Below are 12,933 nucleotides of genomic sequence, written 5' to 3'. Positions count from 1 at the left end.
TAGGAACTCGACGACCTGATATCGCAGGGGGGAAATAAGGGGGGGGGGGGGGGGCATCGTTCATTATCACGTTATCAAGCAATGTTTCGCAGCCAGGGATAGGGTAATTGATAAATGGGATTGTAATTAGCTGTATTTGAATACATATTTATAAAATAATTGGATGTAACTTTCAATTACAATTAAAAATACATTTCAAAAAAGTCAAGTATTTTCAATTACATTCTTAATTCAAATTACATGATGGGATGAAAGCCTCTGATATTAATGTTAGACTGTTTCACTGTTTGTGCAATAATGTGGTGTCTCATTATGTCTATATATACTTGATGCACAGCATGGCCACAGTGCCCAGGGCTATCGGCGACAGTCTAATTTTGTTAAGATGTGAACCCCTTTCATATCCGAGAACAAAGGCACAAGTAGAAAAAATACCTGAGTAAGAGTTCACTTCATTCAGATATTGAATGTTAAGCAAAATACTCAAAAGCTTAAGGATGTACTCTACATCGTCATAATGGCTGACTTCTTTTAAAACATGAATGAAAATATGAGTATCAGCAATATTTGTCTATTAATTTCAAGAATTCTCGCCTAGTTGAGTAGCTCAGTAGGTTAACATATCGACTGCTGAACTGTAGATCACTTGTTCGAGTCCAGCAGGGGTTTTAAATTTTTCTCAGATTGCTTTCTACTAAAAATGCATTTTTTGACTAAATAAAGTAAATTTTAAAGTTTTCAATTTCAAAATAATGTTGTACATATCGTCCACTTTTCATCGATATCAAATTTCTCTGGTGTAGCATACATCCTTAATTAAGGACGAATCAAAGCAGACTTCGCGCTCAAGTATTCCGGGACATTTTGAAATAAACTTTAATAATGACTTATTAACAAGTATGAAGCGCCAAATTAACATAAATTCTAATGATTGACTATTCGAAGATATCATTAATTCAGTTGTTGCATGCAATAACTGAATTAATTCGCGCATCAATATTCAATTTATGAGAGCTATAAATTGATTTGATCAACGCATCAATTAAATTGATGAGAACATTAATTCAATGATGCGCGCATCAATGTGATGGAATTATTGCTCACAAAATTTGACTTGGAGCTCGGTATAAATGATTTGATGATCTCTTTAGTTATTTAAAGAGCTTTTGGGAAAGGAATTGTGGATATGTTGAATTGGAGACATCTCTGATTATACAATTGTTCTCTCTAAAAGAATTTTTGCGCGGATCAATCAAATTGATTGTATCATTAATTCATTTAAAGAAAGTAACAATTCATTTAATGTGTAGCATTGATTGAATTGATGCGTTCACTGTTCTCTTCATTTGAATTGTAGCGCGCATTAATTCAATTGTTGATATCGTCAATTCATTTATTTCCGAGTTGTCCAATAGTTATTTCCCTTTGTTGAACTCTTTACGCATGGTGAGGCGCAAAATTGTTTTCTTATTCATGCGAAGGGTATACAAATACGTATCACTGCGTTTATATATTGCCTTAAGTAAAGGATGATTACCAAACATCATGCAACCACCCGAATTGAAGGGACACACACATTTTGTAGGTTTATGAGTATTTGATAATGAAATAGCTCAAACAAAAATTGATAATCACCATCTTTCTTTGATAAAAGTATCACTTTAGTAAAAGAGGAAATAAATAATAATTTTATATTTAATTTGATGCCTTAATTCAAACAAATTATTCTTGATAGGATCAGTTTAATGTATACCAACAGCTGATATAAACAAAATTTACGCTTTCAGTACTTTTTTTCTTAATTACATAGCTAGTCTATACTGTATATGTATTTACATTCTGTACCCACCAAAGCTATCAACAGAATACTGAACGTACCTCCATCACAAAAGAGCTGATATCTTGGAATTAGCATATTATAGTGCGCATCAATTTAACAGAATAAAAATAATTAAGATATCTTCAATTATTTGAGTTTATGTTAATTTGGCGCTCTATAAAAAAGATACTCAACAAGTCACTGTTTCCTTCTAGAGCTTGGTCAACAAATTGAAATGGTCTTATTGGTGCGCGTGCTAACCGATCTACAAATGGTAAGCATATATGATATTCCCTTCTCTATGTTACATGCAGTCACAATGTGATGAATGCAACGTGTTTTCCAGAGGAATTCAAGTGTAGCAGTATTGGGTTTACTGATTTATTTAATTAACAAATCATTTTCAAGTAAAAAGTATTTGAACTGCCATTATATTTCATATGTCAGCTCAACATATTCCTGTGAACTCGAAAATAAACGTCACAGAGTCGTCCACATCTGCTTCATATATCAATATTTTATTGCATATATAAACGTTAACGGCAAATTAACAACTCAATTTTATGACAACCGGATCGGATTACTTCAACTTCACTATCGTCAATCTCCCCTATCCATGCACAGATACAGCAATATCCCAACATCACCTGTATATGGTTGTCATGTCTCTCTGACAGTTCTGAAACCGGGGCAGACTACTGATAGATAGGTTGATGTTACAAAGGGTTTAACAGTCTCGTTTAAAGTCAGCATTCTGTTGTCGTTATATAATGACTTAAGGGGGTACTCTTCATCGTCATAATGGCTGACTTCTTTTTAAAACATGAATGAAAATAAAAATATCAGCAATATTTGCCTATATTCATTTGAAAAATCATCGCCTATAACTCGGAGAGTTAGCACGTCGACTGCTGGACTGTAGATTGTGGGTTCGAGTCCAGCAGGGGTTACAAATTTGAAAGTTTTTAATTTCAAAGTATCGTTGTGCATATCCTCCACTTTTCAGCCATATCAAATTTCTCTGGTGTTTGTAAATGCAACCTATCACTTGGTCGAATACTCTCTGTCGTATTGTTTGACCGTTCTTTATATCTGAATTTGATTTAAAATTACTCTATTTGCCTTATCAAGATATAGGTGGGTGTGACAAGTCAATAAGGATGCTTATTCCTCTTAGGAGCCTGACTCTGGTGTTTCCTGGGGTCCGTGTTTGCCCTACTCTCAATTTTGTAATCTTTATGGAATTTGAGCATTCAATGTCTGCTCTTCGCTATCTTCACTTATTCATAGAAATGCGGTTTATAGCCACCCAGGTAGAACAGACACAGCCCGCCACAATGGCCGCTCTGATCATTGATTACTGTCTTAGGTCATTAAACTTCCAAAGTTTCCATGGACTTTATGATTGATTGATTGTATATCTTGTTTAACGTCTCTCGAGAGAATTGTTCACTCATAATAATAGAGACGTCACCAAGACCGGTGAAAGGCTTCAAATTTAGGCATATCCTCGGGGCTTACAGCCATTAAGCAGCGAGGGTTCTTTAGCATGTCACACCTACTGTGGCACGGGACATCCGTTCCGAGGACCCGTGACATTCACACCTGATGCCGAGCGTTCGGTGATGGAACTGTCACTACCTGTTTGAACGACCTAGGTCTGTCGCGGTCGGGATTCGTACCACGACCTTCCGTATGCGGGGCGAACGCTCTACATCTAGACCACCGTGGCGGTTTCCATGGACTTTAGTATTACTAGCTTGTGTTTTATTGGTTAGTTACTTTCTCTGGATGGATTTTGACAATTAATGTCTAGTTTACCTCTAGAGAAGTTGTGTCAATAATTGACTGGCGGCTGTAACTGATCTCAGTGGATCGCGAATAACAAATTTCTTATCGAGGGATCATTATAGTGTATGTGCCATAATATCACTTAATCTAACAACGTCAATTAAAATCTGAAACAGGATTTCCTTATACAATAATTCAAGATAGAGCCCAGAGGATACTTTCTGGTCGGTGAGAGTGATCCTTCAAAAATTCGCTCCACACTGGAGGGGTAGGTGGGAGTGGAGGTGATGTTAGTACATGACCTTCCTACTAGCTATGGCTAGTGGGTTAATTCGGTCGTAAATCACTTAACTGTTGTGCTAGAGGTTTGACCCCAAGCAGATCCAACACAATCTCTGATTATACCGAGATACCTCACGCACCCAAGTAGAAACACATACGTCTAAATTTTGTCAAGTCTTGGTTTAAACCCGATTAAATTGTTTTACTCTTGTTATATGATAAAACCCACAATGTGAAATTCCAAATTGACGGTATTGGAAATGATTTAGAGGGTTATGAAGTGTGAACGTTGGCATTGCTCATCGATATAATTTACCCATTTTTACACCGTCCACGGGAACGATAACTCACCCAAAATAAAAATTTTAATTTAAAAGATAAAATATCTACACAGTAGCTAAAATTGTTTAAAGAGAATTTTTAAACGATTTTTTATGTACAAAATGAAATAGTGGGTAGTTGTAAAAAAGATGTGTATCTAATTGTACTTTCGGTTTGTTATTCAGTTGGGTATTTTGATGCGTATAAAATGGACGATTGGATAGGCCTACAAAATGGTATTAATTTTCTGTTCATAATTTTTGTTGCTGTATAGAACAATTAATTCTTTCACTTGATTTGCATTTTGTCTATAAACACTATTAACATTATCTTGATATTCCCCATCTTACCCCACAAATTTTCTACCCTCTATTTTTAAACTCGCGTCTGTTGTCATCGTATCGTCGTTTCCTTGATAGCATTGACGTGTATTTTTCATCTTTTTTTTTCTTCAATATTTAAAAATTGTTATAAATCCCATTATTTGTTTCATTGATAACGGTGTTATGTTGGACGTATGTGGTTTTCCCCACTAATTTTCTCGTATTTTCTATAATAACTAAGGCGCTCGCCGCCCACTATATATAACAAAACAAATTCAACTTCAAAACAAAACAAACAAAAAACCCACCACCATTCAGATTTAATAAATTTCCAGTGTCCATTTTTTTTGTCTACAATGACTGAAGCTAGATATTGCTCCTAAAATACAAGCAACATAATTGTTCTTTTTAGATTATCATATAAGAGAAAGACTTCTGGAAAGGGGCATTGATGAGCATGCCATGAAAAAATGGATTACATCCGAAACAACACATAATGGACGGTTTGATATATTCAGTGTGGTTAATGAAACAATTTGGAAAAAGTCGATTGATTACCATTTCCCAGTCTGCGAATGCGACAGTATACTTTTTGCACACACCCACAATTACGATACCGCAAAGAAAGTTCTAGAATATCTCGAAAAGGTTTTGTTCCCACTTCAACCAAAGATTGAAATTTATCGGAAAGACTCATGGAAATCATTAAACGAGCCAGTGTCTGAATTACTGTTCAAAAGAGATAAGCAAACAGTGTCATCAACACTTGCGTTTCTGTTAGTGACGTCAGAGTTTTGTGCTGACCCATTGGGATGGGCGGATCTAGCAGGGGAACCCTTCTTCCAGAGAGCGATGTACAACAAAGAAATCACCATTGTACCAATACTAGTGAACAACCCCCGGAAAGCGAAATTCAAAATTCCCATGGGAATCAGGAGCCTGAGATCTATAGAGTTTTACATCAAAGACGACATTATTTGCCATGATACCGTAAAGCACATACTCCAACCGGAAGTAAAGAAAAGACTGAAGAAAGAAAAGGCAGAACTGAAGAATCGCGCATATTGGCTGTACACAAATGTAATCAGCCGATTACCCCCTAATGGGAGTGCAAAGATGCGGGGCCCACAGCACCAGATGACTAGGTATAATAGCTTGTCCAACCAAGAAGTGCCCAATTCTGCATTATTCAGTGACGGGTACTCTGAGAATCAATTAAATCAATCAGAAAAGTATGAGAACCAATCAAAGTATCATAGATCGATAAGTCAGGGGCGGGCACCAGACTCGGCATACGCCAGTCATGAGAGCAGTGATTACTGTAACGAGTCTAGTCTCTCAAACGTTTATACGCCCCGTCACCACAATGAACAGTTACCAACAAGAGGCATCAAAGAGGACGTCCCTCACCCAACAACAAATCAAGGTCGGAGCTGTGGAAAGCAGAACGGTTTTGTTTTGAATGGGTCAAACTCGCGTCAGTCAAACAATACCTCGCCATCTATTGACATTGTAGAGGCCCCGGATTTAAATCTTTGCTCGATGGAACCTTCGCCGTCCGAAACATCGAAGCAGCTTCGAGAAATGACCCATTCACAACGATCTCAAAAAGACCCGTTTCAGAATAAAACATTGGATGAATCATTTACAAATGGCAAACATCAGGATGTCGTCAATGTGCCTTCTTCTCGAACAAACATTTGGGAAGTTTCAAGAAATAACATTAAATATGTGAGACCACCTCCAGATACAAACATATGGAAGGAACCCTATTCAGGGGAGACAAACACGTCAATCAATCAAACGCAGCGTACGTCGAATCGTCACTTGTCTAAAACCTCGCCAGTTCCGATAGAAGTTGAGTGCAGAGACTTCAAAACGATGTCCTTACAGTCATCAAATAGCATTTCGCACTCGCGTACTCAAAACATATCATCCGTTTCCTTAAACCACAATCTCTCATCATCCTCTAACCATCATTCTAGTGGAATGAGGTCTGTACAAATTTCATATGAAAATAATTTGCGTGAGGCATTACCCGATCCTCGACCTATAAGCGCCCAAAGTTTGCCATGGGACATTAGTTCGAGCCTACACTCGAGCCATGCTTCGAGGTCAGCGGGAGAGGAGAATGTTCATCCACTGGCGCGGGAAATTAAGATGGACAAATTCCCTTCTGGAGACCTAGGACACTCAATAAACTCGCACATGTTCACATCGTCGGGAGACGGCGACCAAACATGGTCATCAATGTGTTCATCTAACACTTCATCTGACACAAGTTCAATGATAAAAACATCGCTAAATATATCGCCAGTTCCGCAGAAAATTAGCATGAATACTCTTCCAACAGAAGATGCGATGAACAAAGACCCGCGATCAATGACCAACTCGGTGCCTGACGTCACTCAACTTCCGCTTGGCTGCTTGCGACCTTCGGATAATTTCCGCGATTGCTACCCGTCATTTTCCCGATCTGAATCAGATTCTGGGAGGCCTGTTGGAGTGGTAAAGCCATTTGCAATGCTAGATGACGATTATGAAGACAACGACTTCACAAATGATTTATCTATGCCCGCTGCAAGGCCAGAGGAAACTTATGTTAAGCAATGGCTTTGATTACCGGAACATAAAAGGGGCATTCATAGTAATATACCGGTATACTATACCTATTATAATGCACAAAGTTTCCAAGACGTGAGAAGATTACGTTGGATTTTCACGCATCGTCACATTCTCATATCAGAGGGAACGCGAAGTACATGCGATTTCAGCTATTTCTCATATTTTTAGTCTGCAGACCGCGGATCTGGGGTGTCCCTCGAGCACGGGCGGATCTCAAGTTAAATGTTGTGGTGTTTTATTGTTTGTGGTATGGTTCAAGAGAAAAAATGCATTCTAAAAACAGTTAAATAGGCAGTTCTGATGCGATGAAGTAACAAGAGAGAGGTCATGAGTATGTCCATTCATTCAGGTTGTATTCCAAAATATCAATAAAATAATGCTGTGCGTTAGTCTTCACATAATACTAGTATATAGACATCTGGGGTTTTTTATTTCACGGAAGGCAGGGAGGCTTTGTGCAGTCTAGACGATCTTTTGCCAGATCTACGAACATGCACTAGTAGTAGTAGTAGTATTTTTTTGTTTGTTAGCTACAGAGACTTGCACATAACTTGCCATTCATAATTAGTGTTGGGAGTATAATTCTCTAAATCCATAAACTTCATAAAATTAACCACTGAGTATCGCATACTCTCGGGAATGTCGTCCCGTGGGGATCCGGGTTAGAATAGGTCCTCAGTACCCCTTGTTTGTCGTAAGAGGCGACTAAATGGGGCGGTCCTTCGGATGAGACCGCAAAAAACAGAGGCCCCGTGTCACAACAGGTGTGGCACGATAAAGATCCCTCCTAGCTCAAAGGCCGTAAGCGCCGAGCATAGGCCTAAATTTTGCAGCCTTTCACCGGCAGTGGTGACGTCTCCATATGAATGAAAGATTCTCGAGAGGGACGTTAAACAATATTTAATCAATCAATCAATCTTAGGAATGTCACGCTAAATACAGACACAACATAATCACGGGGATTCAAGTAACCTGAAACACTTTGAAACTTCCTACGGTCTCATCCTGATAACATGATACTAAAAAAGATGTTTTGATAAATTGTAGTCTTATACTTGAATGATTTTCCCCTCTGTATTCTTACGGAGAGTCAAAGGAAGTGAACATGAAAATGTGACAAAGGGTTTAAATTTGTCATTTTGATGTATATAATGAATTCTGAAAATCATTAAGATGTAGCTTTCTTAGTAGGAAGATATTGCATAAAGATTAACTAATCTTTTCAATCCTTGGGAGCTGCCATATTGAAAAAATTATTACCTCCCTGCTGGGTTATCTCTTAGCATCCACTAGAGGGCAGCACTGATGCTGATGTCAGTAGGACACATTGTGCATCAACGTTAAAATGTCATCAGCAGAAAGTGAATTAAATATGGGATATCAGTTTAAACATGATTTTACAGAGGAAGAAATTGTTTTTCTCAGAATAATTTTTCATTACCAGCAATTGGTTTTAATGAGAGAGAATTATGTACATTCAAGGGGTGTCTTTGTTGTCATGAGTTTGAACATTTTGTGTCAGATTACATAGATATACACATAAAGTACGGTTCTCTACACCCATATTTTGACATGGTGTGTCTAAGTCCTGTTATAATTGATACAGCTTACGTTTATCCATGGATTTATGTATCCAGAGAGGAAGGGTCTCGGAGGACTTTGATAACAACTTGCGGTCAGCCTCTTGGGGGGGGGGGGGGGGGGGTGTCAGAGTAGTTTTAATTTACCCCCATTTGTTGTGACATAAATTAAGGGAGCATTTCCTAAAGAGGATTTCTTAAAACCTCAGACTTTGATACAGATTCTGAATAAGTAATTTTTATTTGTGTAAATAAATGCATGTAAATTGCATCTCCGAAATTTATCTGTGGTCCATGTACATCAATTATTATAAAATATATAATTTATATGCCTATATTACAGTACTTTTATGACACAGTCACCTTAATTATCTCCAAATATTTTAAAATCTAATAAAATTAATTGATTTGGAATGTTGAAATATAACAGTACTAGTGCTTCTGAGCAAGTTCAGAAGTTGGAGGAGCTGGAGATATTTTGTGGGAGTGTTTTCTTCTTTTCATGAGTTTATTATGCAACAAATATTTTTTTCATGTTCACTTCCTTTAAGGTATCTAGGTCAATTTAATTAAAATCATATCTTCTCTAACCGTTACACTTCTCCAGTGTAACGGTTCGAGAAGTTCCAGTATAACGGTTCGAGAGTTCCAGTGTAACGGTTCGAGAAGTTCCAGTATAACGGTTAGAGAGTTCCAGTGTAACGGTTCGAGAAGTTCCAGTATAACGGTTAGAGAGTTCCAGTATAACGGTTAGAGAGTTCCAGTATAACGGTTAGAGAGTTCCAGTGTAACGGTTAGAGAGTTCCAGTATAACGGTTAGAGAGTTCCAGTATAACGGTTAGAGAGTTCCAGTATAACGGTTAGAGAAGCTCCAGTATAACGGTTAGAGAGTTCCAGTGTAACGGTTAGAGAGTTCCAGTGTAACGGTTAGAGAGTTCCAGTGTAACAGTTCGAGAAGTTCCAGTGTAACGGTTAGAGAGTTCCAGTGTAACAGTTCGAGAAGTTCCAGTGTAACGGTTAGAGAGTTCCAGTGTAATGGTTCGAGAAGTTCCAGTATAACGGTTAGAGAGTTCCAGTATAACGGTTAGAGAGTTCCAGTGTAACGGTTAGAGAGTTCCAGTGTAACAGTTAGAGAGTTCCAGTGTAACGGTTCAAGAAGTTCCAGTATAACGGTTAGAGAGTTCCAGTATAACGGTTAGAGAGTTCCAGTATAACGGTTAGAGAAGCTCCAGTATAACGGTTAGAGAGTTCCAGTGTAACGGTTAGAGAGTTCCAGTGTAACGGTTAGAGAGTTCCAGTATAACGGTTAGAGAGTTCCAGTATAATGGTTAGAGAGTTCCAGTATAACGGTTAGAGAAGCTCCAGTATAACGGTTAGAGAGTTCCAGTGTAACGGTTAGAGAGTTCCAGTGTAACGGTTAGAGAGTTCCAGTGTAACAGTTCGAGAAGTTCCAGTGTAACGGTTAGAGAGTTCCAGTGTAACAGTTCGAGAAGTTCCAGTGTAACGGTTAGAGAGTTCCAGTGTAACGGTTCGAGAAGTTCCAGTATAACGGTTAGAGAGTTCCAGTATAACGGTTAGAGAGTTCCAGTGTAACGGTTAGAGAGTTCCAGTGTAACAGTTAGAGAGTTCCAGTGTAACGGTTCAAGAAGTTCCAGTATAACGGTTAGAGAGTTCCAGTGTAACGGTTCGAGAAGTTCCAGTATAACAGTTAGAGAGTTCCAGTATAACGGTTGGAGAGTTCCAGTGTAACGGTTAGAGAAGTTCCAGTATAACGGTTAGAGAGTTCCAGTGTAACGGTTCGAGAAGTTCCAGTATAACGGTTAGAGAGTTCCAGTGTAACGGTTAGAGAAGTTCTGATTTTAATTAGACCGCAATTTGAGCCAAACTTACTAGAGAATGCTTGCGCATTTCTTGGACAAACTGTTACACACAGCTGTTATTCTCAAATACTTTTAAAGAGTCCGACAGCCTGGTCACCATACCTTGAAATTGCGTCAATACAATGTTTTTTGGTGAATTCATATTGAAGACATGTTTGTAATGAAAAATCAAATTGATGCCGGTTTGGCACCGTTGAGCATTTAAAGTTACGGGGGGTTCTTTTTTATGACGTCACAATAGTCTAACATGGTTTCCTATAACTTTGATGGCAACTAGCTGTTGTTACAACATCTTTCTAGCACACAATTAGCTCCATTTGGTATTTTAAATATTTTTAAAAGAGGCTGAATGTTAGAATGTGCATGGATGACGTCATAGTATGACGTCATAAAGGACGTTTTTCTCAATATGTTAATATTTACAGCGGTACATCATTTGCATTTGCGATATTATTAGATTGGAATTACGTTTGGATTATATTTACATATATACAAAGCTACAGCTGTACATCGTTTGTGTATCAAGTTGAAATAACGTTTTGGTTATTCCGAGGCAACTGCTTTCGTAAGTTCATTTAGCCATTCATTTGTGCCATCACAGTTACAAAACAAAGTACAGGGTAATTTTGAACGGCTACACCTGCACCTCATGGTTCTGCACGGACCTTCACCACTGCAGTTACATTTAATCAATTTCATGACGCTCTCTTGGGCCAATGGAATGCCATCTGGGACTGTAGTGGGAAGAAGAGTCTTAGAGGATTCGTCTCGTATGTATCCATACTCTTGGGGATCGAGATTAGGTGGATCAAGTGATGTAGCTTGTTTCCAAATTGCTGTTTGCAGATGGGCCCGCTTGACGTTTTTAACGAACGCCTCTGTTGATGGTGGAAGCGTCTGGATCTTGGGAGCTGTAGCGGCACCATTCCCAAACTTGGTGGTCCAGAGTTTGTACCTGATAATAATAATAATAATTTATTTATTTTATATAGCATTTTTCCGTTAACAAAAAATTAACAGCCCAATAACTCTTAACAATAAAATAATTAGTTTGTATCTGATGCCGGAAATTGTCTTTTCTTTGACTTTCCTGCTGTAGCAGATACCAACAAACTTTGTTGACTGGTCAATGACGTCACAAAGCTGAGCATCAAGGTAACCCAGTGTTGTTAGAGAGTCAGGAAATGCAGTAAAAGTCTTCAGTACAGTTCCTTTACCAACTCCATAGTAGCTTGCAACAGTATCACAGCCAGATAGAGCATGAGCGGCGGGTAAATTAGGAATGGTTGGTTGGTGAGCTTTAACAGTGGCTTTAATGTCGATGACTGATTGTTGCTGAATTGGAGAAGTCATGAATAGTGGACATGTAAGGTTTTCCTGTAGATAGTGATAAAGGAGAAGGATAAAGACATCTGTGTCATCAGCAACAACCACGATGGTACCAGATTGACATTTTGTTGCACTATTATGTTGTCCGCTTCTTTGTGCGATGTTGAAATATCCCTTCTTTGTATGGCAACACCCTTGTAGATCTCAGTAGGGGTGTCACTGCTGCTAGTGATAACCAGCTTGTTTCTTGATGTATGGTTAAGGCAGAATGCTTCATCGTTGATTATATTATTGCAAATTATAGACATCAGCTGTTTATTTGCTGTTACTGTGAGAACAGCTTTCTGTGAAGGAAGTGGCACACTCTCTGTTAACTGATATGGTCTGCTGGCTTCGCATTCTCTAACCTGTCTGGTGACGCTCTTTGTACTGTATTCTTTATGTCGGTCAAAGACTAGGTAAACATCATTGTCCTGTAGCTTCCTCTCCAGGAACTTCTTAAAATCCTCCACATAATCAGCAACAACCCCTTTAGCTGGCCAGGGGACAACCCATAAAACCGCAGATCCATCTAGAACTGTTGCTGAAACTGACGAAAGTGCACATCTTGAAGACGATTCTTTAAAGAGACGATTCTTGAGGTCTGACTTTGACTTACAAATTCTCAATACACCGGAATCATCAAACATTGAAGTTGGAACGGGAGCTAACTCGTGGCTTAAAACATTCTCGATATCAATGTCTCTTGAGCTTGCTTGAATGCCTATAACTCGGCTGTAAATTACTGTAGTATCAAATATCTTTGTTCCGATTTTGATATGCTTCTTGCTATCTGAGATAGTTGTGACTCGCTTGGAAATAGTGTCGTTGAACTTTTTTGACCAACCACTCTCGAACTCTGCATCTGCTTGGTACCAATTACTACTGCGTTGTGGACATTTACGGTGTCATTTGCGATCTGACCACTCACAATGTTCAAAAGA

At 38.5% G+C, this 12,933-nt stretch overlaps 1 protein-coding gene across 1 annotated transcript; it reads left to right on the top strand.

Annotated features, from left to right (window-relative positions):
* The first annotated feature begins 4,220 nt into the window (after positions 1-4,220).
* On the top strand, positions 4,221-7,570 carry LOC125652008 (uncharacterized). Its single transcript, XM_048880875.2, has 2 exons — positions 4,221-4,449; positions 4,949-7,570. Exons 1-2 carry the CDS (start codon positions 4,422-4,424, stop codon positions 7,153-7,155), a joined length of 2,235 nt encoding a protein of 744 aa, XP_048736832.2. The 5' UTR covers positions 4,221-4,421; the 3' UTR covers positions 7,156-7,570.
* The last annotated feature ends 5,363 nt before the right edge of the window (positions 7,571-12,933 follow it).

This window comes from Ostrea edulis, chromosome 5, assembly GCF_947568905.1.
Source record: "Ostrea edulis chromosome 5, xbOstEdul1.1, whole genome shotgun sequence".
NCBI classification, from domain to species: Eukaryota; Metazoa; Mollusca; class Bivalvia; order Ostreida; family Ostreidae; genus Ostrea; species Ostrea edulis.
This window is presented reverse-complemented; position numbering and strand designations above follow the sequence as displayed.